The sequence below is a fragment of the Oenanthe melanoleuca genome, chromosome 1 (assembly GCF_029582105.1).
Source record: "Oenanthe melanoleuca isolate GR-GAL-2019-014 chromosome 1, OMel1.0, whole genome shotgun sequence".
Classification (NCBI taxonomy): Eukaryota; Metazoa; Chordata; class Aves; order Passeriformes; family Muscicapidae; genus Oenanthe; species Oenanthe melanoleuca.
The window spans coordinates 24614243-24641030 of record NC_079333.1 but is presented as its reverse complement, the minus strand read 5'-3'; the positions used below and the strand labels follow the sequence as shown (position 1 = coordinate 24641030).

General features: G+C 41.8%; 1 protein-coding gene across 2 annotated transcripts in view; it reads left to right on the top strand.

Moving 5' to 3' along the window:
- The window catches only part of GSK3B (glycogen synthase kinase 3 beta), a 146207-nt gene extending 120691 nt beyond the window's left edge, over positions 1–25516 (top strand). The window contains exons 9-12 of one of the 2 annotated variants that reach the window (XM_056494422.1): positions 4441–4479; positions 6769–6955; positions 12572–12670; positions 19626–25516. In XM_056494422.1, the coding sequence (XP_056350397.1) occupies positions 4441–4479; positions 6769–6955; positions 12572–12670; positions 19626–19693 (393 nt within the window). In that variant the 3' untranslated portion in view covers positions 19694–25516. The remainder of the gene's footprint in view (positions 1–4440; positions 4480–6768; positions 6956–12571; positions 12671–19625) is intronic. The other variant, XM_056494430.1, reaches the window with a different exon arrangement.
- Positions 25517–26788: the final 1272 nt, after the last annotated feature.

Sequence of the window (26788 nt, the reverse complement as noted above, 5' to 3'; positions counted from 1 at the left end):
AAGAAAGCAAAAACTCTTTTGTTAGAAATCTTGTAAGTGAACTTGGATTTGGATTCAAGATGAAAATGCAAACTCTCCTTTCTGAGACTTAAGTCTGCACTTTTGTAGAGGAACAAAGATACAATGAGGATGAGATGTTTCTTTGGTTGCAGTTCCATAACTGGCATTAAGTTTATCATGGAGTCAGGTCAGTTCTCCACCTCCCACCTGCATATTCCTGAAATGCATTATGCTTTCTATGGTAATAAAAACCTTGAACAACACGTGTTCAGGATTTGGATCAATTTCCTTTACCTGACTGACTATTCTGCCCAGACTGCAGATGTTGGGACAAGGGACCAGGGCAGATCTGCATGTCCAAACAGGCAGAACTCTCATTTCCAGCATGAATTGGACTTGATTTATGCCTGCTGTGAAACTGTGCTCTGACCTCTTTTCTAAAGAGTACTGCTGTATTTCTCACTTGATGTGTAATGACTTTACAGGCAAAAAGTGAAAACGGCTCTGCTGGAGACTAACTTTAAAAAAAAGAAAAAAAAGTTTTTCTGGTGAGTTCTTATTTGACAGCTCCTTTTGTAGCAGCAATGATTTTTGACAGAGTAAATCTCTTATCTTCTATGGCTAAGAAAATAAGCCAGGTTTGCTGGGTGCTAAATTGCCCTGCCTCTGCCCAATTTGTATGCATTTACTGCCTAACAGTAAATGAGTGAGCACTAATGCAACATTAAGAAAGGATTTCAATCAGTGTAACTATGGAAATCAAATGCTAAGTTTAACATGTCTTCTGCACTGTACCATCTGTTTAGCCATCCCACTGCAACACAACTGTCTAGGCTGTTCATAGCAGCTGTCGCAGCAAGGTTGAGAGCACTGAGGTACTTTTTTGGGGATTGTCTCTCAGAAGAAGGGGAGCTGTTTTGTTCCTCTTAGCTTTGTTGCTTTTCTTTGGAGCTTGATAGAAGCAGAGCACATGCACTGGGTAATAAACACAAGCTCATTCTGTTTTCACGGGGTCCTTAATGGAAGGAGCTCAGTAAAAAGTGTGTGGTCTCAACAAGAAGTAGCTTTTAAGACAGGTTCCTGGTCCTGTTCCCAGTTCTGTGTTGGCTCATTTGTAACCCACTTAATCCTTCTTATTTTCTTTACTTTATGTTCTCCTAAGTGCCATCGGACAGGAATTCTTGTCTAATTAGGTGTTTACTATTTCTGAGGTGCTTTTAGAAAAAAACATAGAGGGAGAAAGAAGTTGGGGGGCATATATATATATATATATATATATATATATATATATATGTTTTAAAATATCTCCCAACACCAGTGCCTCTTTTGTGGACACTTTTTAAGCTCTGTTATTTATCACATGAGTTTTGCACACTTCCAAGATAGCCAAATGGCATATTTCAGAAATCTCATGCTGAAATTCTCAGGTATTTGGAACAAGACTTGTCCCAAGAGCTTCACATGCAGACTTGGTTTTTTTTGGGTCAGGTGGAAATAGTGCATACATTCCTGTCTTACTTGTGTCTCTTCCCTTTCCTTTTATGAATGTGTTGTGTTTCTCATGAACCTTATTGTGCTAAACTTGGGTGATCAAAATGTTGCTTCATAGTAATTTATTGTGTGATAGCATTTTTTAAAAGTTGATTTGAGGGTAGTGTTCTACATTGATGACTTGGCTTGAAAACAGTACAAGCTTTTGATTGAAGGAAGGAGCTTTCTCTCTCAGCTAAATACTCATATGCAATAAAAAACATGCTTACAAACCAAAAGGATGTGCACAGACTACCAGCCTTGAATCAGTGGTGTGGGTGGTTCTTGGCAAAGCATGTGAGTCTGAAGCTGGTGAGGAAATTTTTAACCATGGTGTCACAAATTTGATGCTTTAGCAACAAATGTCATTCTCCTTGGCCTCTGCTTCCTTACGTAGCGCAGCACGCAGCCAGTATTCACAATCTGCATGCAAAACGCATAGTAGTTGATGGCATGAAATCATGTCTTCTAATACACACTGGCTAGAAAAGCACCTTGGTGTCACATTGTGAAGCTTTGGCTTTGGGGCTTAATTACGCCAAGACGATGGAGCTCATTTTGTGCATAGAAAGTCTGAGGAATGTCATTGAATTGAAAGTCAGAGCAACCATTCTGTTAAAACAATACTTAGCTCTTGCCCCATATGATTTTATTTGAGAGCTGAATGCTGATGTGAGTGAAGTGAAATAGGAGAATTCCATGCTTTCCATCCTTTTTCTTTCATCTTTCCATATGTGCAGGAAAATAAAATTCAGAAGGGGCGTAAACTCTAATACACTGGTAGAAACTATTTCAGATTGGTAAGATAAAATGTGACTGCTCTGCTAGTGCACAAAGCCTTCATCTGAATTGAAGTCTCTTGGGGATGAGAGCTGTGTAGTGCATCAGGGGCGCTTTAAGCCTGAAATATTGAAGAAGGTGGTAGTTCCAGAAAAATGCAGGGGGAGTAACAAAAAAATGTGCATTGATAGCAGTTCAACTTGAGGAGAGAGGAGTGTGTCAGGGCTTGCTGATTCACTGTTATGGTCTGTCACTATTTGAGCATCACTAGCATGCCTGCTACAAGAAACAACTCACACTGGTCCCTCAGCTTTTTGGTGAGGTATAGATTTTTTGAGATCTGAAAGGGGCAGGAAAAACCAACAAAGCACTAAAAGCTGTGGCTTTAGATGAGTCAGCATTTCCATTTGACATGATCATCCAGAGATTTTTGTAACTTATTCAGAAAAAACCCCAAAGAAAAAACCATCGACCTGGGTCTCAGCCTGAAATTCATTCATTGCAGAAACAGGAGGTTTTGAGTTATTCAAGTGCAAATTTTTCTTGAAGAATATTGTATGTAAAGTTTTTTTTGCATTTGTTTATCTTCAAAACAGGTTCATTTTTTAAAATGAAAACTTGAGCCTTCAGTCCCTCCTGTGGACAAATAGTCTTACACAAGGTCTTGTTTCATTTTTAAAAAATGAATTGCTGCGCCGGTGGGGTTGTATTTGATTGCTTTAAAAGTTCCTGTCAGTGTTTTAGTTTTTGTTTCTATTTTGTTTGTGGACTTGCTGTGCCTTTTGCCTAGCCGTATTTAGTCTGCATACTAAATGTTAGTCTACCCAAACACTTTGTGCACTTAGCTATTTTTCCTTTTTTTTTCCTTCCTCTTTTTTCTTTTTCCTTTCCTTTTTTTTTTTCTTTTTTTTTTTTTTCGGTTCTTTTGCTTTCACCCAAATGTATTTTAGATCAAGACAGACTTTGCTCCGATGGGCCGGATTTTAGTCCGTGCACTAAATTTTAGTCCGCAGACTAAAAATAATCCGCGGATTATTTACTAAATTGATTCCTTCACTGAGAACTACAGAGATTTTAAACTCCTGCTGAGACATATGTACGAGGGGCTTTACGTCTCAGAAGTCCTACTGTCTATCCATACTCTTGCCCCTTCCCTCCATGGAGCATCAGCCCAGCATTGCCTTGGTGCTGGTGCCCTGTGGCATGGCAGTGCTGGCATAGCCATTGCAGCGGGTGGCAACTGCTCATGTAGTTCTTGGTGGGGGAACTTTGCTGAATGGGAAGGGCTAAAAGATCATAGAGGGCTTTGCTTTTATTTCTTAGGGCATTATTCAAAAGGGAGGCGGGAGGGGACAAATTGATGAAAAAAAAGTAACTGGTGCAACGGGTATGAGGGGGAATAAACCCACAATAGAGAGAAATTCAGTCCATACCCGCACTCCTGAGGTGGTACATCCAGTTCCTGAAGAATCCTAAAGAGATAATACCAGCAAACAAAATCCAGTGGAGGGGGAAGTCAATCCAAAATGGAGAATAATCCGCGGTGGCCTGAGGTACTCGTAGTGCACACAAATTAAAAGTACCCAAATTTTTACTTCATCTTCAGCACAAATTGCAAATTGCTGGGGATTTGGGGTTTTTTTGAGAAAAACCCAAAACCATCCAAAAGTTTACTTTGTGTGTCTGGGACAGATTTACGAGTGGGATGCATCTTTGGATACAAACTAATCTGATCACTTGGTTCTGTGGACATTTCTATCCAGGACCAAGGACTGAAAATTCTTTATTATGGGAATTTCAATTACCCTTTTAGTTCAAGTTAGAGTTTTGATTTCAATTTTTTTTTTTTATTTTTTTAGTAAATGCACTGGCATTGGAACATAAATTTCATATAGAAATGATTCTATATTATGCCTCACCATTGCACAATCAGTTTTTTGGCATACACTGTGGTGAAGTTGGACTTGCTGCTATGGAGACTGATGTTAAAAGTTCTAATTGTGTAAACATTTACTGTGTCCCCCACACCATGGATTTCTTATAATATTGGCTATATTTTTCCTTGCTGGACTATTCTCTTTTGGATTGACTCCCCCTGTTTGGATTATTTCACTGCATTATCATCTTTAGGACTCGTCAGGAACAGGACATTTCACCTCAGGAGTACGGGTATGTACTTAAATATTTCTTCAAATTACTAGGCCTAGCCTTGAAAAAAAAGAAGAGAAATCTAGGAGTGGAATAATTGAGTTCAAACTGCATCCTTGAGGCAGCAGCCAGGCAAATGTAACTCAAGCTGATAGAGATGAGATGAACACAGACCTGTAACTTGCTTCATGTGTTAGTCACCACTTGTTGAAGGAGAAAGCCATGTGAGGCCTCCTAGTATCTATATTTTTTTTCCCTTCCTGGTTTGTAGCAGTTAGGGCAGACTTTGGGAACTGCCTACCACAAATGACTAATTCCAGATCCAAAGGCGGGCTGAGCAGTTTATAACAGGGTTTAGGAAGCATGTTAGAGTTTCAAGGACTTGAAAATGACGAGTTTTAGTGGACAAGAAAGTCCTCCTTTTACCTATGTCGGATTTGTGACTGTCTGCCTAATAATTTTCTCAATATAAGGGCTTGACATCTTTACCTTAAGGAAATAAAATTGTTTTCTTTTAAAATCTGTATAGTGGCTTATATGTGAGCTGTACTGAGGAGAAAAACACAGCTAAGAGTGAAGTACTAAAGTTTGAAGCTGTGATAAATCAAACTTGTTAAAATATCACTGTGGAGGTACTTGTGGGAGACCTCAGTAATTTTACCTCACATTAAATACAGAACAACTTCACTTTTGTGCGTTTACCTCAAAATATACACATTTGTGCTACTTACCATGAGGAGGTGGGGGGAAGCCAGAAGGTTTTTTTGTTTTTAACTGGAGACAGGCTTGGATTTTGTTCTGGTCAGGCTGTGACTTGGGAGTAATAATCCAAGCTCCCCAGGCAATGGACACAAAGCAGCTTCTGCTGCCTCTTCAAGTGGCCCTACACTGGTAACACAGTGGTCAGTACAGGCTCTCTGCCAGCATTGTTAAGCTAAAGCCTTTCTTTTTGTAATTATAGGCCTCATGTGAAAACTTTTTGCAGTTTGTTTTGCAATAACCTGGTAGTAAGAATAAAGTTAGGTCTTGTACATGGCTCCTTGACTCCTCTAGTCAGGATTCCGTACCACATGAGTTATTTAGCACAGCACACACTGCAGCAAACCCAGTGCTGCTGGCCCAGCTGTGTACCAAGGGCAGGAAATTTCAGTCCCTGTAGAACTTGGCTTTTGTGTTTAATTCTCATTCAGGAGAGCATAGATGCCTGGTTTAAGACCTCCTAAAGGAATGCCTGTGCAAGTTTCTCATCTGTGATTAACTAGCATGTAATTCACTGATTTAATGTTTTTTTTTCTCCTTGGTGCTGTGTGGTTTGAGTTCACCTGCAGTGGTGCAAAGGCATTTTGGATTACTTCAATTTTTACCAGAATTGCTGGCATGAGAACTTAAAACTCATACCCACCCTACTCCCTTTACCCCAGATTGCATTTTACCTGTAACATAGCAAGAGACAAGTACTTGAGGAGACTATCCAGGTCATGTACATGATTAACTCCTATTTTGCTTATAATGGAATGAGAAAGTAGAGTGAGGTTAGCAGTGGGTAGAACTGTTCTTAGAGGTTTAAAACAGCTGCAGTGAAGAACTGCTTTCTGTAATCACTCAAAGTACAAATCTGTTAGCCTAAAATAGTTTGTTTTCTTGATGCAGTTTTCAGCTGTCCTTACAAATGCCAAATGTGCAGGAATTATCCCTATAAACTTACAGGAGTAGCTTGCCAGAATAAGGTCACAGAAGGAGGAACTTGCAAATTGGAGCTAGACATTTCCTGCATCCCACCTTTCCTTGATTTTTTTCTCCAAAGCTGAACAGCAGCCTCCATAGCAACAGTCTGACCTGCCTGCCTGCAAAAGTCCATGTTAGTAAGACTTCCTTCACTAGCCAGAAAAACCCCAACCCAAAACCATAGCAGACTGTATTATATTTTTACATCCAGTGAATCCTGCTCACTTGAACCTTCTTCCCTACCTTCACTCCACCCCATAATGCATGGCTGGTAGCATCTGTGTGTGTCGTGATTTTTGAATGAGTTTCCCCTTCATTGTCAAAGTTGTTTTTCTGAGTGCGCTCTCATGAAATCTATTGCTGGCATTGCACCTTCACTCTAGTGCAAGGCGTTGCAATTAACCCTTTCTCAACCCCTGGAATGGATTTTCCCACACTTACTGCAGGACTTTGATTAGCACAAACTGTTCCAGCTTGCTGGGCAATGAGAGGTTTAATTGCTCTGACTTGCTTCTGATCAACAAAGAGACGAGACCTAGCCAGACAACCTGTTTCTCCTTGCTTGTTTTCTTCTTGTCCCTGCAGGTCTTCCGGCCCCGCACTCCCCCCGAAGCAATTGCGCTATGTAGCCGCCTGCTGGAGTACACCCCCACCGCCCGCCTGACTCCCCTGGAGGCCTGCGCGCACTCTTTCTTCGATGAACTACGGGACCCAAACGTCAAGTTACCAAACGGGAGGGATAAACCTGCACTCTTCAATTTTACGACTCAAGGTAGCCCGAGAGCATTGAAGGGTCCCTTCTTTAGGAGGAAGCAGCAGGATAAATGTTGGTTGTAGTGCAGATGTTACTCCCTCGGAAGTAAAAATCTCTACATACTAAGTTTATTAAGTAGTTGCATAACCAGCTGTGCATTTCAAAAGGAGAGGAAAGGATCTTGAAGTTACAGCATTTTCAGAGTCTTGATTCTTCCAATTAAGTTTTCTGAGGTACTGAGGGTGGCTGATTGCATCAGGAAGGATTGCATGCATATAGCATGTAGCATGTGTCCTGCAGAGTATAAGTATGAATATGAATAGCTCAGAGTCTGCAACTGGGCTGATGGCATTGTGTGAAATATCAGTGGACCATGCAGTTTAGAATATCATTTGGAGATGGTCCTGCTTCTTCACACCTGAAACACCATAGCCAAGTAGTAATGCATATTATATTTGGCAGGGAGCATTGTAGTGTTGCTGCCCATTTTGGTTCTGGATGCAAGATAAATAAAGGTGCTTTATTTTCCAGATCTTATATGCTGTACAGTTCATCTGGCATTACACTGAGTCAGTCATTTAGAAACTGTAAAAATAAATGTACAACTAACTTTCTTATTTGAAGCCAAGCTGGTATCAGATTTTAAAACCATTCATCTGTTGTTTTCTACAGAAGTCAGAAATGTAAAACTGATACCCCCCCCAGAATAGTTTTACCTGCCAAGATAGAACGTGTGAGAAGGATGGTGCACAAATATGATAGTAATTAATTTTGGAGCACTTTTTCTGTTGTTTCTCTTTAAGTGATTAGCTGCCATCTCTCACCCTTTGAGCAAGAATAGTTCTGTATGCATTTTCTGTTGAAAGTCTAAAACACCTTTTGGCCCAGTTAGCATCAATGTCGTTTTTCAAACTCTAATGCATGCTGTGCCCCTTTGGCAAAATGCGAAACAGCTCTCTCCTTCAACTTGTGGAGCTTTTTTATTTAAAAAAATAAAGGCCATTTATGAAGCATAAACACATTAAAGTGGTCAATTAAATAGCTTATGCTTCCACATTATGTCCTCACTGCTGATTTCTGCATCTGTTGTTAGAAATCTAGTAGTTATGTTACAAGTGCTTTCTTGTATTCTGGATTTCCTTTTGTTTTGCCCCTCTAAGGCCGTCTTCAGTAGCTAAAATAGTTTTGATTCCAGTATTTTAATACAGCTTCACCCCTGTTCTTTTTGAAAGTATTTATTGTTTCATGATGACATTAAGATTGAACTTATCTACTATATGAAAACAAAGTTTTTAAAAGTAATTGGAAAGCTCTATAGTGAGTCAATTAAAAAAATGTTTTTATTAAGGGAAAAACATATATGTATTGGGAGTGTGTCCCTGGTTCACCTCAGGTAGTGTAGAAGCTGAGCCTAATGCTCAAGGAAATTTAAAGTTCCTCTTTTGCCATTCTGAGGAGTTGATGTGCCCTCCCTCACACAGAGAGTCCTGGGAATGGTAAGAGAAAACAGTTCCTGGGGAGCAATTTCCTTAAGAAAAAAATGTCAAATTTCTGTCTGTCATCTACAAGTGCCAGTTTTACCATCTGTAGTGGGAAAGCAAGACACAGGCTGATCATTAATGCATTTCCAAGCAAGCTGTGTTGCAGCTGGCCAGTCAAACTCAAACCCAAAGTGGAGTTATTTTTAAATACCTAAATACATTGCTTAGCGCAGTGATTTGAAGAACTTTGTAGTTGATAAAGTATAGCAGTCATGACTATGAGCTCAAGATATACAAGAAGCTTTTGCTCCTCCAGTGACTACTGTTCAGCCCTTGTTCTTTGATCTTTACTGTGCAAGGTTCCATCAAATTGGCTGCTCCAGAGCAGAAATCCCAACTGGGAAACATATCAGATAATTAGATGGGTAATGGATCATATTAAGTTATCTGTGGCAATTTGAAAAGTAATGAAAGACAATTTTGTTTTAAATAGCCTTTATTTTCAACAGCCAGTATTAAGTTCTAGAAGTGTTTGATTTGGCTTATCCAGTTGCCTGAAACCCGTGAAGTAGGAGGTGACTGCAGAGGGCTTGAAGGCAAAACTGTTAGAAATTACAAGATAAATCTGACTATTAAGGCGTTGGATTGATTTTCAAAAAGAAATTAAGCATCATACCAAATCTGCTGAGCATTGATGCTGCTCAGAGTCTAGGAAACAAGCAGTGAGGGTATATGGAAGATCAAAATCATGGTTTTTGGCAGCCAGCTGTAGTTGTGGGGCATATGGGTGTTTATCTTAGAGATTAAATCTGTTGAAGAAGGCATTGTCTGGTCATTTGTAATGTCTTGCCTGTAAGTTTCTCTTAATTTAAACAAATATTGTATGCTATGGGTTTTGGAAAAGTTACTTTGGCTAAGGAAAGTATCTCTGTTAGCCACAGAGCTGTAATTAAGCTAGGCTTTTAGATCTGCAGAACAAAAAGCAATTTTTCTCTTAAAAGCCAAATTTTCAAATAGTCTGCGAAATTATTGTCATTTCTTAAACTACTTGTATCATGTCAACAACTGTGCTGTATCACAAAAGTTAATGTCACTCCATGTTGGCCACTGAAGACTGTAAAATTCTTAGAGTGATTCAGCACTTAGGAATGGTTGTCACATTTCTCAAAGATAAAAAGCTTTTTTATTGAAGGAGGATTTTTGTTTGTTTATATTTTTAAGGACCCTAGCCTGTGAGCTTTAATTTTTCTTTTATTTAGAGAGATAAATGTATATGTTTAAATGTAAATAAAATGGAAAGTTTGTTATTGTGACCAAAAAAAAACATGGCAGAAGAATAATTTTTCCAGGAAATTCTTGTAGTGTTGATATATCAAGTATAATAATACTGAGAAAGAAACTGCACTGTTTTCCACCACCAGGCATTTTCTTGTGTTTGAGGAGTGAAGGTGATCCGATCTTCTAGTAAAACTGGACATTTTCATTCGTGCTCCTTCTTAGAGATGTTAAATGACTGCAAATGGTATGATTTGATCAGCAGAAAGCCAGAGTTGTTCTCCCAGCTGATGTGGATGGATCTCATAAATTAATTGTGAGAGCTGCTCTGTTCACATCATGATATGGAAAACTTTGTCTGGATTGCCTTGACCACAGTAGCTTCTTGCAGCTGTATTGGTTGTAGTTAACCCAGCCTTGAGGTGCACATTTGGTTTCCATAACCAGGCTGCAGTTGAACACCCTGCCCAAATACTGTGGGGGAGATCACTAAGAACAGAGATTCTCAGTATTTTGTAAATTTTTGTGGATAATCACAGGTCAAGCTTTCTCCACAGTATTGCCATGTCTCATTCTTACAGATGGGATGGGTGCAAAAATACATTATAGCAAAAACTCAAACAAGTTTTCAAGCAAAGCTGCTATTGAACTTCAACCAAGAGAGTCCACTTTACTTTGTTTTTATTTCCTCTGAATTGGCCTGCTCCTCTTAAAGTTCAAGACTTGCAGAGTTTGCTGAATTTAAGAAACTTCGTACCAAGAAAGATAGTGTGAAGTTTGAGAAGGGAACAAGGTCAGTCTTCTAGTGTTTATGGAAGTTTCTTAAAGCAGCTTCAGAGAAATGGTTTCACTTGCATTAAACACAACAAAAAAGCCCATTATTATTGCCACAGTAGAAAAGGACATTAGATAAGGGAGGAACGAGAAGGGGGTCGAAGTGCACTTTGAAGGATGTTGTTCTGTCTGATAACTAGTTCTTGGGCTACAGCAATGCTGACAGTCTGTAGCTGCACCTTGAGGCACTCTGCAGCACCAGAAGGTAACAAGTGTCATGGGGTTTCCTTGTTTTAGTTCTGTGTCTATTTGGATTACAGCCCAGTTTTGAGTGATGAGCGGAAAACAATGCAGGGGCAATAGAAGCTTTCAAAAGAGCAACATAAAGAGTAGGTTCCCAGTAATAACAGATTTGAGAAACAGCTTTGGAAAAATACTAAGGGAGCAACATTTTCTAGCACAAAGCAGTTAATACCCAATAGTATTGAAGTATAGGTTTATAACCAGTGTTCCAGTTTGACACTTCAGGATTCATATTTCTTCAGTTTATTGTTTCATTTTAAATGGAGATTCACAAATTCTGCATTAACATTATAAATATATATGAATTCGGAATTACTCGCATATGAATTGAGGATTTTGTATTTGTACAAATGCTGTGAGTACTGAGACTTTCTATAAGGATTAGCTAGGTCTGCTTAGACCTGAATGGATTTTTTTTTTTTATTACAGGGTAGATTAGATGGGGGTTGCAGGTAGTGTAGCAACCTGTTTGCATTAATAAGTGCTGAAACACAGTCTCAAAATGTGTAGTAATTAGAGGCTTGTAATCAGGGGAGTCTTCTGCTCTCACCCTCCCAGCAGTAATGAAACTTAATATAACAGCAGAGAAAAAATCGGTAAGTGGACTGCTACTCCCTTTAGGCCCTGAGTTTAAAGCTAGCATTAAAGAAAAGCAATAGGTTCTTAAAAATGAGCCCAAATAATTTGAGACTGTGTCTAAAACCCCCTTACTGAACCCATGCCATGATTTGACTGGGTTTCTGTACAGCCTGTGCTATCTGGAGGTCTTGCATAAAGAGCTGTCTATTCTCCTTTTCTTATTTCTCCTCCAGATGACCTCCTGGACCTCCAAAAGTCATCAGTCTCCTTCCGTGAGGTGACTGTTCCCATCCTCTTTACCTCTTACTTTACTTGCTTTCTCAGGAGACAGCCAGTCACTCCTGTTTCTGAAACAAGCAGGACCTGTCTTGTCTCAGCTCAGTCCCACCTTCTGTGAGGCACTAGATTCTCTTGAAAGGGTGCCAGAAGATTGTCATTTGTTGGCAATGTGTTGCCCTTAATCCTCTCACATTTGTGGCTGTAAGATGCCTGTTTCTCATTTTAATACACATTCTGAAGCTATATTAGATTTGGAACCTAAAATACATGACTCTTTTCCCTGGTTAATGCCTTCATACACAATGATTGCATCATTTTGTTGTCCATTTAAATTGCCCAGCTGGCCAATTCCCTTTGCCTTTCCTTGTCCTTTCAAGGGATACATTTCCTCTTCTTGGCCTTGCTCAAGGAGACTGCTCTGAGAGGTTGGTCTTGGGTTCCTGGGTCATTGAGAAAAAATGGTGCTTGAGTGAGCCAAAGAACTAATCCATGAAGCTGTTGGAGCAACTGTTGCAGCTGCTTGCTTGCTGAAATAGTGCCCAAAGCAGCACCACTTTTATCAGCCTTCTCCCTGGGACTGATTGCAGGTGGGCTTGTGAAGAAGGGGATCCTTCTCCAGTGCTCAGAAGGAAGCAGCATTATGAGGCCATTGACAAGGTATAGGCTTGACTGGTTCTTTGCTCACTCCCAAGCCACTGTCTTTCTCTAGGAAATTACTCCTTTGCACCAGTATCTGGAGTTTTGGCAGTCTTGCTCTGGAGACTGCCGTGCTAAATATATTGTGGTTTCCTCTCGCTGGTTGGCAAAGAAGAAAATGTAACGTGATCTTGGGCTGTAAGGGTGTGTGTTTCACCTGAGGTGTCATTACAGGGGGAAACCCTAGGAGCTGATCCTGCACTTTGTGGATGATGAGCTAACTCTGTTTTTTCCACCTCCCCTCCAGAACTGTCAAGTAACCCAACTCTGGCTTCGATCCTCATCCCTGCTCATGCCCGGAACCAAGCAGCTGCTTCAACCCCTACAAATGCTACAGCAGCCTCAGGTGAGAACATGCAACTCCCTGCCTCCTTCCCTCTTCACCCTCACTCGCACTGCCTAGGCACCTTCCCTCTGCTGGGGGAAGCCCACAAAGTGAACAGGGAGGAAGGGATTGTTTCAATATCACCTGAACCTTGGTCTTGGTAGGTGGTCACTTAGCTGTGGTTACCAGCCCAAATCCCAACCCAAGGCACTCAAACTTGCATATGATTGCTTTATTTGTTGGTCCTTCTCACTCAGACTTTCACCAAAAAAAAAAAAAAAATCATTATCTCACCTGTTTTTTAGCAATACTTGTGGATTGGTTTGCACCTAATTTCTGTGCTCTTAGCCATCCCGAAAGTAACACCGAGTTGGTGCATGAGTTGCGATGCCTAGAAGGAAAAGAAACAGCTAGTTCAGAGCATGTGGCCTCTGTGTAGTATGGATGAAGCTGATTTTTCCCTAAGGGCGTTGGCATCTGAAAGCCTAGTCAGGGAGATCAGTCAGCATACTCACTGCCTCATCTTAGTAGTTGCAGTTGCTTCCTACTGAGTTTGCTTGTGTCATCTTCAGGCACAAGGCAGATGTTTTTGGCTTTTGGCCAGCACTGAGTGGATTTTTTGTTTTCCTCTTGCTCTCTCAGGTTTCTGTCAGAAACCATTTAGAAGCTCACTGTTGGCACTTAGCCACTCCATATTAAATTCTGTTTCCAGTGAAAGCTTTAAAGCCTGGTAATACCAGTTGGGAGATTTCCAGAGAAATCCAGATGCTGCAGGATGTGGCAGAAGTGATTCAGTACATGGCATTCTTCCTCTGAGTCAGCCCTGATTCAGGGCTTGGGCAACCAAAGGCAAGCTGCAAAACAGGCGTGCTTCCACATGTCCTGCATGCATGTCTGCCCCACCCTACAAGGGCTGTCAGCCCTTTTGCAGTGCAGGACACTTCCTTAGCATAGTATAGCTGATAATGAGAAGGCATGATTCAAAAGCTGCTCTTTAAATGTGCAGGAAAGCATTTTCTGATTGATGTGCTGGACAGTTACCTGATATTTGATGCACTTCCTCCAGCCAGTGCTGTACAAGGAGCATTTTCATACTCTGGGACAGATGCAGCCAGATTTGAAAGATGGGATTTTTCTCTGAAATTATAGCAGCAGCAGATTAACAACACAACTTGTACCATTTATGTACTCTGAATTTAGGAGAAAACAAAATGCTATTTTCAAATTTGTTTCATACACTTGGCAGTATTTTGCAAATAGTCATGTTCTCTGTTTCCCTGTTATGTGCATCTGTTGCTCAACAAGTGAGAAAACAGATAAAGTAGTAAAAGTGATTTTAAAACTCCATAATACAAATATGGACAATTATTTTAAGCCTTTCTGAAAAACAGTCTTTCACTAATGTCCCTTTCATGCCTTTTAAGGAGTTCTCTCCACAAAGACACAAGTCTTGAGGAATTAATGAGGTTAAGAAATCTCTTTTCACTCAGCACTTTTCAAGGCCTCCTACAGGGAGAAAATGCATTAGGCCAAGTCCTAAATGTGAAGTGTTCAAAAAAAACCAAAAAATAAAACTCAAAGCCAAAAACCCCAACCCATTCCATATTATTGATGTCAACATTTTTAAAGCTGCTGTTTGCAAGCAGTGCACTGAGTTGGGATGTGTCCTCCAATTCATAGTTCAAGACCAAATTATTATGTCCTTGCCAATTGGAAAGAAATTGTGCAATTAAGTTCAGTATTGGACAACTTTGGATTTCTGCAGTTGGTCATTTCTTACTCACATGGGTTTCTTGCAGCAGGTGGTGGGAATGTCATCAGAGTTATGATGCTTATTTTAATCTGTTGTGCTTTACATGCTGATGCTACACTTAGCAAGAGATTTTCATACAAGGGGACCCTTCTTTCTCTATACCCCTTGCACCTCCCAGAGCAGTAAATGTTGTTAAGCTCCTCAGTAACTGCTAAAGCAGTGTGGGAGCAAGTCTCTCATATAACCCAGGGCATCCTGATAGGTGAGAGACTTCTCTGCAAAATGTTTGCATGTGTGACTAAGCAGTACAGGTTCAGAAATTGCTTTTCTGAGTGGTGATGATGCAGCAAAATGTAGCTCTCAAAGCAATAATGGGAAGAGCAAATATGTAACTGTAATTCACATTATTAGTGTGTAACTTGTGCCTCTCTCTAGCAAGAAGTGTTAAAAAACCACAATTGTTGTCAATTTCCTCTTCACTTCAGGTATAAAGCTGTACTTGCTCTAGTAATGGAATCTGGGTTTGCAGTGGAAGTGTGTAGCCTTGCTGCTCTGGCATTAGTAAATTCTCCTGAATATTTATGAGAAACTCTCTGACATAGTGGCATGTCTAAAGTAAAGTGGAGGAAAAGAAAGATGAGATTTATTTGTCCCTGCTTGAAATAATGTGCTAGCTTTTTGTGAATTATACCAGCCATTGATTAAAAATGCCAGTGCTGTTGTATCCCAGGGAATGGCTGGAGGAGGAAGAGGATGGTTTCATAACTGTGCAGCCATGGCATCTGAGAGGAGAGCATGCAGACTAAGCTGAATGCAATGCATATCTCCTTGTGTGACTACATTTTTCTTTCTGGATCAGCCAGCAGTAGTAGTTACCTCTCTGTTAATCAGCATTAAGATGGGAAGAGCATACTTGCCATCTGCAGTGAAGTTGTGCCAGCAGGGATTCTGGGGTCATTGGTCTTAGGCATCCCGCTGTGCTGATCCCATGTAATCCCAAATGCAATGGTGTGCCTGAACTTTCAGCGACAAAACAGATTAGAGCTGGTGTTACCTGCCAATGTGTCATAGTTAAAAAACACCACAATGCTCCATGAAGTAAGATTTAGTGCATTTGTGTATTCGCATTGAAGGAATTTTGGAAAAGTTGAATTCCGTAACCAGGAGAAGATGGGCGAGCAATTCTCTCAGGCTTCTACAATCTCAGAACAGGGATGAATCCATGACAAAAGAAGTGAAACTTGGACATTTTGCCAGGTTTGCTCAGAGCCTGGATTTCTACATCCAAAGGCAGTCACAATAGGAAAACCAGGCTATCTTCCTCCTTCCCCTTGTCTCCTCAGCTGTCCTGTGAGGATTCCCAGGCTGGAGGTAGCTTTGTTTCTGTATCTTTGCAGATGAGCGGCACAGCCTGTCAGCATCACAAATGCACCCATCTAATGCTGTCAGCAGTGCTAAAGGGCTTTCTCAGGCTGAGCTGGCATCTCTGTCACTCTCTGAACTGTAGCCCTGTCTTTCCCTTTCAGGAGATTTTTAAGGAGTGTCACGTATCCTCCAAGAAAACTGAGGCACTCCTTAGGGGGGAAAAGCTGAGTTGGAGGAAGTTCTCTATAATGATGAGAGATGCTTTTGCCTCAGTTGGAAAGAACTTTTGGAAGCAGCTGGCACTTAAACCCTGATGGTGCTTCTTTGCCTGCAGAGGGAGAGGTGTCAGGCGGTGGTTCAGGACAAAGAAGCTGCCCTGACCTTGAGCTGGGCACTTGTCTGTCCAGTGCCACGAAGCTGCATGCCAGCTCCTAGCTGTGCTCCCCAACAGGAGTTTGCTATCCTCTGTCAGCATTGCTAAGGGCCTAGATTTCCTTCTCTTAGGCCCAAATACTGATTTTTTTATGGTGAGAAGCAAATGTCTAGAGACCTTCATACTCCAGTTGTACTCTTTTTCTGGTGCTTCAGCAAAGCAATGCTGGAATAAGCCCATCTTTGTTCCTCAAACGTCCTGTAATTGCAGAGTCAACAAATGAGCCAAAATGTTAAAATACTGCATTTTCTTGCAGGCTGAGAGCCAGGGCAGCCTTGAGCTTGCTCTGTGCTCTGTCCCAGCCTGGGGAGACTCGCATATTGTTGTGAAAAGCCCGAAGAAAATGTTCTTGTCCTGCATCACTTGTTTTATTTTAACATGTGGCATCTATATCTCTCAGGAGCTCCCCTGTTGCAGTGATAATAGAAAAGGAGCGTATGTTACATGAAGTAGCTCCATCCCTTCTTCTTTTTTTTCCTTTATCTCTGTGTAGTAGCAATGTAATGATAACAGTTTCAGCCTCTGCTGTCTTCAGGAAATTGACATCAAAAGCCCATTTCATTTCAGCAAATTAAATACGAGCACTTTTTGTACACATACAGAGAAATCCTCTGCCAACAGTACAGACTCCAGCTGGACTGCTTGCAGCAGGCACTGCCAGCAGATGTTGCATTAACTGGAGTTTATCCATAGTTGAAAATTAATCTAGAACAGGCATAGTGAGAGTTTAAAGTGTAGAAGCTATCATCTGGCTGGCTGGGTCACTTCTGATTTCTGTGGTCATTTTTGGTCTGCATGCTTGTGGGATTTGGGAATTGCTCCTTCAGTGAAATTCTCCATGTAGGAGGGCATCCCTCTCTCCTGGAAGGCCAGCTTCCCACATAACATTGGGACTGCAGTCATGCTACCTTGGTGCTTTAATTGCATGAGCTTTGTTTTTTTTTTTTTTTTTGGTCATGGTGGTCATTCCTTTCTTCCCACACATTCTTTGCAGCATTTCCTTTTCAAATATGCATTATTCTCTCTTCCCACTTGTTAATTGTGTTTCTGCATATTGCTGATTGTTTGATTTCCTATTTTTGTTGCTGCTGTCAATGTTACTTAATTTGTGACCCAGCAAGTGCTGCCCATTTTTAGCTGGCATGTGCAGTGTGGTTGACAGACTGGAGGGAAGGGATGCCATCCAGAGGGACCTTGGAAGACTTGAAGGGGGCCTGTGCAAAACTCATCGAGTTCAACAGGACCAAGAGCAAGGTCCTGCCCCTGGGTCAGGGCACCCCAGGCACAAATACAAGCTAGGCAGAGAATGGATTCAGAGGAGCCCAGAGGAGGAGGATTTGGGGGTGTTGGTTGATAAGAGATTAGACATGAGTTGCCAACATGCACTTCTGGCCCAGAAAGCCAAATGTATCCTGGGCTGCATCAAAAGCAGCTTGGGCAGCAGGTCAGGAGAAGTGATTCTGCCCCTCCACTCTGGTCTGTGACACCCCACCTGAAGTGCTATGCCCAGCTCTTGGACTACCAGCATAAGAACATGAACCTATTGCAGCAAGTCCAGAGGAAGGTGATTAAGAGTATCAGGGTCTGGAGTACTTCTCCCTTGAGAGAGTTGGGACTGTTCAGCCCAGAGAAGAGAAGGCTCTGGCAAAACCATGTAGCAAACTTCCAGGACCTAAAGGGGGCCTACAAGAGAGCCAGAGAGAGACTTTTTACAAGGACATGAAGTGTTAGGACAAAGGGAAATTAGTTCACACTGAAACAAGGTAGGTTTATATTAGATATTAGAAAGAAATTCTTTACTGTGAGACTGGTGAAGCACTGGCACAGGTTGCCCAGAAAAGTTGTGGCTGCCCCTGGAACTGTTCAAGGCTAGGCTGGATGAGGCTTTGGGAAACCTGCTGTACTGTGAGGTGTCCCTGGCCATGGCAGGGAAGTTGGAGCTGGATGTTCTTTAATGCTTCCAACCCAAAGCAGTCCATGATTCAGTTCATTGCCTTTGTTCATGGCTGTGGTCAGGTAAGTGTGTCTGAAGAGGAGGAGATTTTGCTAGCTGGTAACATTAGAGCATTGCTGAGCTCCTCTGGGTTGGAGAAGTGTTACTGCACACTCAGTGCCCACCAGTGGGCTTTGTCATGTCTGATATTCCTTCTGTGTGTGGAAGTCACACAGCCCTTCAGGCTGAGGTCATCAAATCTGTTCTTTTCTTTTTATAAACCCTTGTCATGTATCTTTTCGAATATATGGTTTGCCCAGTCTGCCCTCTTCTGTACTGAGGTAGTAAGTCTTTCTGATGTTTTTTCCTGTTGCAGTATCAATAGCTTTGCTGTTCATCTTACATAAATTAAGTGGGTGAAATGTATAAGAGTCTCTTGGAGAAAACCTCATTTAATACCTTTTTCCCGTCCTGTATTTTACATGTTTAGGTGTTCCCCCGTTTAAGTATAAGTATCTTGCAGTCTTTCTGACTTGGCTAGTTAGATACTATATAGAATGGTTCCAGGTGAAATTGGTGTATTTTTCCCCCTACCAGCTCTTCTAATACTAAGAATTTCTTTTTAGAGGAAATACCTGATGCATGTGGCTTATGAAAAGACAGTTACAATGAATTTCCTTTTGGTATTTCTTTGCAAACCCTCTGTTTGCTTGAAATGAACTTTGACACATGCCCTTGATCCTGTAACTTGTTTCTCTGTGAAGCACTGTCCCTCCCTGAGAAGGTATTTGAGGCATTTACTTCAGAGATCTGATCCTCTAACGTGTCATGTGCTTGCATAAACCTCATTACTGGCTACAGGCCTTGATGTTAATCTGCTTCAGCAGTTCAGAGGGTGGTAGATCCAACTTGGATTGAGCAACACTGAATCCAGCAGCAGACTTGAAAGACTTTCTCAGGAAGCAAGTGCATGAATTGCACATTGGCACACCAGCTGTTTCTGTCAGGGGAGCAAGCTCATCATGTTCTTTGTCTGTACTCATTCACACAACTGACAGGCAGATTTATTATAAAAAGGACTAACAGAGTGAAACTTCAGCACCAGCATGGAACCTCATAGTGACCACAGACATTGGTGTTGGCTTTGGCAATGCCAGTGTGCCTTGTCCTGCAGTCATGGGATATAAAATGGGCAACTTCACACTGCTCAGCCAGTGTTACAAACTGCAAAACCTGCTGGAGCCCAGCCTACAGCTCTCAGCCCTCCAGGTTGCTTTTGCCCTGCTTAAAGACCATCTTCCATTTTTCCCCATATTGGATTGTTCCATATGCATGCTCTGAAGTCAGGAGAGCATCCTAACCAAACACAGTCTTGGGAGTTGTGGGTTTCTCTTTGTGGAGAATGTCATAGCTGTTGTTTCCAATGTGTCTCTGTTTTGGAGGTAATGCTGCTTGTTTTTCTCTCTCTTCCCTTCTTGTCCATTGTTTGCAGATGTTAACGCAGGAGAACGAGTTCAGACCAATAGTGTAGCTACAGCATCAGCCTCCAACTCCACCTGAACCAGTACCAAGCAGCCAGCTGCACAGGAAAAATCACCAGTAATTTGAGTCTTGCTCAGCAACACTGGTCACATTTGAAAGAAAATTAAAAAGAGGAAAAACAAAATCCAACAAAACAACAAACCAACCAACCTGTTCATTTTAGTGTTCAATTTTTTATTATTATTATTATTGTTGATCTTATTTAACCTTGTAAAATATCTATAAATACAAACCAATTTCATTGTATTCTCACTGCAGGGTGCCCAGGGCAGGGGACTAGGTGGGGGGAGGAGAGAAAGTGGAGCAATACAACACACCGATATCTCCCCTTGACAATCTCTTCATGTTGGAAGTTTGCTGTTGCGTACTTCAGAACCAGGACTCTTGCCTCATACCCCCTCCCACAACAGAAAGAAGGAAAAACCGAAACAAACAAATCCCAAACCTCATTCTCTGCTGAAGTTCTTTTGGTTTTTTTTAACCTCTTTTCTTATTTTCTTTTTAAGTGAAGTTTCGGACTTTGATGTAGTGCACAGCTTGAATTTGGTTGGGAGCTTAGCAGGGGTCATTCAACAGAGCTCAGTGTTTCTTGTCAGCAAATCCATATCCCAGGTTTTCTGAAGAACTGCCCTGGCTCGGCATGGGGAGTGGGCAATGTGGTAGTAAAATAGGTTGCCATGGGGTGGGGGGGAGGGTTTGCCATGCGTCTAAGGCTTGAACTGCTAGTGGAAGCCTTTCATTTTAAAAGTCAATGCTACTGATGAGGAAATCTGCAGCTTCATGTGGGAAAAGTGTTGCCTGAGTGGGTGATATATAATATAATACACACACATGCACAAACAGCAGCGGTCAGCTCTGCCAAGGCATCCCCTTTGCCCAGCCAGAGCTCCTGCTTTCCATGTCTCGGGCCAGGTCCCAGCTTCAGCAGAGAAGAGCAAATGAACAAAATCCTCGGCAGGGGCAGGGGCTCAGCTGGTGGATGGATGTTAAGGGACTTTTTGGGAAGTGACTACTGTGAAAGTGTGTTTGGTTGGGTTTTTTCTCTCCCCACCCCTTCTTGGCTCTTGATTTGAACAGGCTTCTCTTTTCTAAGGTGCATACAGGAAAAGGACCCCAGGGTTTATAATGTGAACTGTAACAGGCTACTGGTTTATTTTGCAATACTTTTTTTTTGAACTGCAGTTTTAACTTGCAGGATGTCACATTCTCCGATAGTTCTGATTTTAAATCCACAGCTAGAATCTGTATTTAATTTTCATATTTTTTAACCGCTTGCTTTTTCTTTTTTTTTTGATCTCTATTTATTGATGAGTGTTGCCACATCGCCATTATGTTTTTACATTGTTAGAATATTAAAATACATATCCAAATGCTCTTGACAGTAATTTGTACCTGCTGACTTGTAGGAAAGCTGGCTCTATATGAGTGTGTGTGTATATATATTATATAAATATATACATGTATACATAGATACTGCTTTTTTTATTTTGTCTATGCTCTTGAATCGGTCTGACTGAAGCGTGAGGTGAATGCTTGTTCTAGTCCATCAGCTCAGGGTCCAGGTTTCCTCCCTGCAACGACGTGTAGTGCAAGCATCCACGTCTCTCTTCCTGAAGTCAAAGCAATATTCCTTGCGAAAGGTGAATGGCCGGATGCAGCCCTGGTGTGGAAACGAGACTTTTGGAGACCTGATCTTGTGGTAGGCTTGCGGTTGGTGTCCGCTCCAGCCTTATCCTTCTTCAGAGAAACTGTAGTCACCTTTGGTGCTTACCAAGCTGTTCCTCGACCTGTGGATCTCTAAGACAAGCAGTTGCTTTTCGGGAGCACGTGGAACCTTCATGTGGCCCGGGGGAACTGGCAGAAGCGGCTTTGGAAGCTTGGCTGCCACAGGGGTGCCAGGCGCTTGGTTGCAAGCTCAGTGTGTTTCTTCCTGTTCCTTTTATGCTGTTGATGTGGGATTCTTTGGAAACTATCTCTTAGCAGCCCTGGAACTGATAAAAGCTCTGCCCTCTCCCTCCTGCCTGGCACAGGGTGGACTTGGGGATGCAGGAATTGATTGAAGAGGTGAGTGACCACCTACCGGAAACCAATAAACCCTCACGTTATACCCTTCAGTCATGTGCTGTTGGGCGCACACACACACAAAAAAAAGGTTTTAAAGCTTTTTTGCATTCTGGCTGGCTGCAAAGGGAAGCACACCCACGTTGAGAAACAGAAGGCTTTCCAAATCCTTACCTGCAACTTAATAGAAAGGGCTGAAGAGCATCTTAACACATGGGCTCAACTAGTCAGTGTCCTGAAAAGTAAGTGAAGGGGCTTGGTTGACCCAGTGATCCAAATCTATGCAGGAGACTCGAAAAGTAGGACAGTGGCAGGATATGGTTCTGCTCTATAGGCAAGACTGCTGAAGCATTGGCCATAAGCAGTTATTTGGAGGCAGTAAATTACCAAGTCTTCAAAAAAACAAAAGTAATAAAAATATCAGAGAAAAATTGCAGCTTGTGCCCAGGGCATGTGGCTTTTCTTTTTCATTTTTTTTTGTTGAAGACTGGCAGAGGGGAGTCAAGAGTGTTTCTCTCTGGTTTTGTGACTGTGCCGGTGTCTGTGTGTGTCTCATGTGTGTGTTAGTTGGGGGGAGGGTCAGGGTGCCCCTCTGGTTTTATTTCTGTTTTCAAGGATCATAGCAGGATCACACACTCTTTTATACAAGTTAGATCCAGGTCTTTGAACAGCCTTTTTTTTGTAAATAAGGAAAAAAAACCAACCAACCAAACAAAAAAAACCCAAAACAAAACAAAACAAAACAAAACAAAACAAAAAAAAAAAAAAAAAAAAAAAAAAAAAAAAAAAAAAAAAAAAAAAAAAAAAAAAAAAAACAACCACAAAAAACAAAGCTCCTCACCAAATTCAAGCTTGTACATTATTATTTTTGGTTGTTTTTGAATTTTGAGTTTTATTGTTTTGTATGTAAATATGTGGACCCAGGAACTGTTATTAATGAGCAAAAAGTTACCGTTCAGGGCAGTGATTCTGTTTAATAATCAGACAAAATGTAGACGAGCTTTTTAAAGCCATATAGTTTTAACTCTGTACAGTAGGTACTGGCCTGTATTATTGTAACAATAACTCTAGCGATGTATAGTGTATCTATATAGTTTGGAGTGCCTTCGCTTCCATGATTTTTTGAATTTTATTTCCCTTTTTATTTTTTTCTCCTCCTTCTTTATTAACGTCTCCCACCCTAAACCCGCATCTTTGCTCCCTCCTCCCTGCCCCCTTTCTAACTCTTATGAGTGCTATAAGGTTTCGGTGATACCCTAATCAGTAGTGGAACGAAAAGAAATTGTCTCCACCATCACTTACTTCATTGGCTTTGTTCTGGGAGTCTCCAAGGTACCCGTGCTGCCCTCCTCCTCCTGCTAGCAGCAACTGATTTCATTCGGACCCTTGCCCTAGCAGCCAATTTAGGTATTGCTTGTCTCTCCCTCTCAACCTTGCACCCAGGAGCAACTGGGCAGCAGCAGCTTCCAGGAGGCTTGACCTTCCCACTCTCTCTGCGGCTGTGGTGAGGGCAGCAGTGAGTGGAAAGGGCCCCCAGGAAGGGAAATCCCCACATCCGCAGGGTTGCTGCACTTGGAGCCATCTGGCTGTGGTGGGAATGAGGCATCACTGTAGGAGACTGTGGTGGTTTTTTCTGCTGAGAGGACTTTCTGTTTCCTTTTTTCTCCCTATTTTCCCCCCACATCCTTCTAGAAGTCACTTTTATTTTCTTGAGATGAGTTTAACATGACTCTTGATTTCTTGTGCCCAGCCCGAAGGCCTTGTTTCTAAAACTAGTTTGCTTGTGTTTTACTACCTTGTTAGTATTCCACATAAGATTGTCTTGAATGGGAAAACACGTAACTTTACCAAACCAAAGGTTGCTGTTTTATTTCGAAGCATCTTGTGTTCATTCCAGTGAAGCAGAGGCTGCACTTTCTTTCTGGTGACACGAAGGTCAGTGATGCCAAGCTATTGGCAACAGACTGCTCAGAGTTGTCCATCTCTTTTACACTCTTTTGGGCTTCTTTTTTAACCCAGTGTGGTCTTGATGTGTCCTTTACATCAGCCCTGCCATAGTGGATCCCTGAGCTGGGCTGGGTTGCAGTCTGTCTCCCCCAATGGATGCTCAATCAAGACACTGGTGTTCTTTATTAATGAACTAATCTGTATTGCTAGGAAAAAAGAAAAGAATTATCTGCAAAAGAAAATTGACTTGTAGAAGACCCCTGAACACTCTGTCCCCTTATTTAGAAGCAAAGTTTTACCTAAAATAATGGCAGGTGCCTGCATCTTGCAACCTAAAATTCCCCCCGTTGTTTTCAGTACTTGGAAAAGCAGAAGTCAAACAGCCTGTCAGACTCGTACTCCTGTACTAGGAACCTCAGCCGCCACGGAGAAAAAGGAAAAGCCGATCAGGAAAAGCACAGTAGGGTATTCGGTCTGGGGCTCTGCCTTTTGGAGACTGCCAGTGGGTTCCCCTGGGGTAGCAGCTGATTTCCACAGGGCTCTTGGCCAGCTCTGGTCATAGTTGGCTTCGTTTTGCAACACTGCAATAATGGCAAAACGACAGGAAAGGAAAACAGTACCTAAGGAGTTAGCTCGAGAAAAGTAGCTTCCTTGTGTTGGTCTTTCTCAATTTATTTTTAATATATATATATATATATAATATATTTATATATATATAATTTGCTTGCCTGTAAAATTTGCGTTCATTAATGTGTTGCTGATGGATCACTTGGGCCTGTACACACCAATTAATGTGACCACTTCCATCTTAAAAACAGAAACCTAAATATATATATATTAAGGACTGTGGGTTGTATACAAACTATTGCATACACTTGTGCAAATCTGTCTTGATTTAAAGGAAAAGCAAAACCTGTATAACATTATTACTACTTGAATGCCTCTGTGACTGATTTTTTTTTTTTTTTTTCATTTTAAATACAAACTTTTTTTGTGGAAAGTATGCTTAATGTTTTATTATTTCCCCTGCCCCATTCCCCTTGTAAATACGTTTTGTTCTGTGTGACTCGGTTCAGAAATAGTTAACTGGTACTGTAATTTGCATTAAATAAAAAGTAGGTTAGCCTGGAAATGAAATTTAAAAAATACCAAGTGTGTGGTCTTTATTTCAAAAAATTGCCCTGTTCTTCCCTTCTCCTCTCTCCCTTCTCTGACCCTTGTTTCGCACCCTCATGCCTCTTTCCACTCTGTGAGAATAGGTGGATGTGAATCTTTGTAATAATAAAGAAAAACCTCAAGAAATGAGCATGTTTTCTTAAATGAGCTGTGTTATTCCATGCTATTTTTAAAGAGATGCCAGTTTGTCTATGATACCATTTGATTTGATGGAGAGAGGAACCCTGGGACATAAATATTTCAAATTGTAGCCAACCAATCTTCCTTTACTGTCCACCTATAGGTGCAAACTTAAGAACCTGTGTAAACTGCTGGCTTTGAATCCTGCACTCATGGTTGTTTGGGTTGTTTTTGTTTTGGTTTTTTTTTAAATAATTGGATCCCATTAGTAATGTTATTCGGTGGTGATCTGTAGTTTGTCAAGACCACGTCCAGTGGACCGTTCCTCCAGCAAATCAGCACGTAGCTATCTCTGAGTTGGGTTTTTGGTACTGGATAATGTATGTATTAAACACGACATGTCTATAAGCGCAAAAAGAAAAAAAAAATCCTTTTTTGGGCTGGCTGACCTGGCCGAATCCATTCTGTTGCTATCCTAAAGGCTAGATGCGAGGTCATGTGACTGCTGCTTCAATAAAAACAAATTTATATTGCAAATAGACTCCTCTTGCTTTGTTTATGTGCCACAAGCTGTGGTTATTCCTGTGAAACCTATGCTGGAATCCAGGCTGGAGCCTTCACTCTGGAGGCCCTCCAGGACAAGTGGGAGTAGCGCGGGAAGCAGCCTTTGATGGGTCCACACCTTGCTTGAATCAGGGTCCCCTTGATCCTCTCCTGCTTGCCAAATGTGTGTCTGGGAGCTATTCTGGCCCCTCCTGGGAGCTGTGCTCCTCAGAGCAGGTGCCAGCCCGCCCTGGCTCTCTGCGGAGGCTTGGGGCTTGGCTTGTGCAGGCCCTTCTGCACCGGGGTGGCAGGGCCAGGTGGCCACTCACAGCCTGGCTGCCCCAGAAACAACATGGTGAGCGGAGCCTGCTGTCTCTTCACTTACCTCTGTCCCACAAGGTCACCAGGATTCTGGATGCATCCATCTCACGCTGAGACTGGAACTGTTCTGCTTGGCTAGTCTGGCCCTGGCATTCAGGGTGGCCACACACCTGCAAATGCATCACTGCTGAAACTACAGCACCTCTCTGGGTGAGTTTATCTATTAGAGTTGCTTCTGGTGGGAGTTCATCACAATCCCTGGTGATTTGGGGTGGTGGTCAGTCATCCTTGGGCACTTCTCTGGATAGACATACACTGGGGCCTCCTGTCTCTTCTGAACTTCCCTCACCTGGGATCAAAGTTGTGGGCTCTCTTTATGTGCTGTCTTTGCACAGGAACTCTAAGCTTCAGTCTCAGATCTCTCTTTATGTCAGAGCCAAATGAACAGGACTCAGGCAAGCACCTCTTAACTTCTTGCTAAGCTGACTGGAAGGGGATCTTCAGCTCTTTCACATCTTTGTAATGTTTCCAATTTTATTGCCTTTACAGTTGTTTCAAACGTCCTCTTTAAGCTGTGAGTACCAGAAGCAGCCAGAGGTTCCCTACAGTGCTCTCCCCAGTGTCAATGAAGGCACTGGAGTTCATCTTGTAGCTGCTGCCTGTCTGCCTCTTTGCCTAAGGCCTTGCATTCGCTCTTCTGCATGGAGGATGCAACTGTCCAGTTTATCCAGCACTCCCTCCCATTGTAACTCCTGCAAGCATTGCCAGTGGGACTATTATTTTGTATTGTGTTTATATTCCAATCACCCTTTCAAAAGATGTAACACATCAGCATCAAGAGCCAGTTCTTGCACAACCTTCCAGGGAACATCATTCTCTCACCCTGTGAGAAAATAATTTTTGAGATCCATCTGCAAACCAGGGTCCAGTCCACTTAGCTGCCGG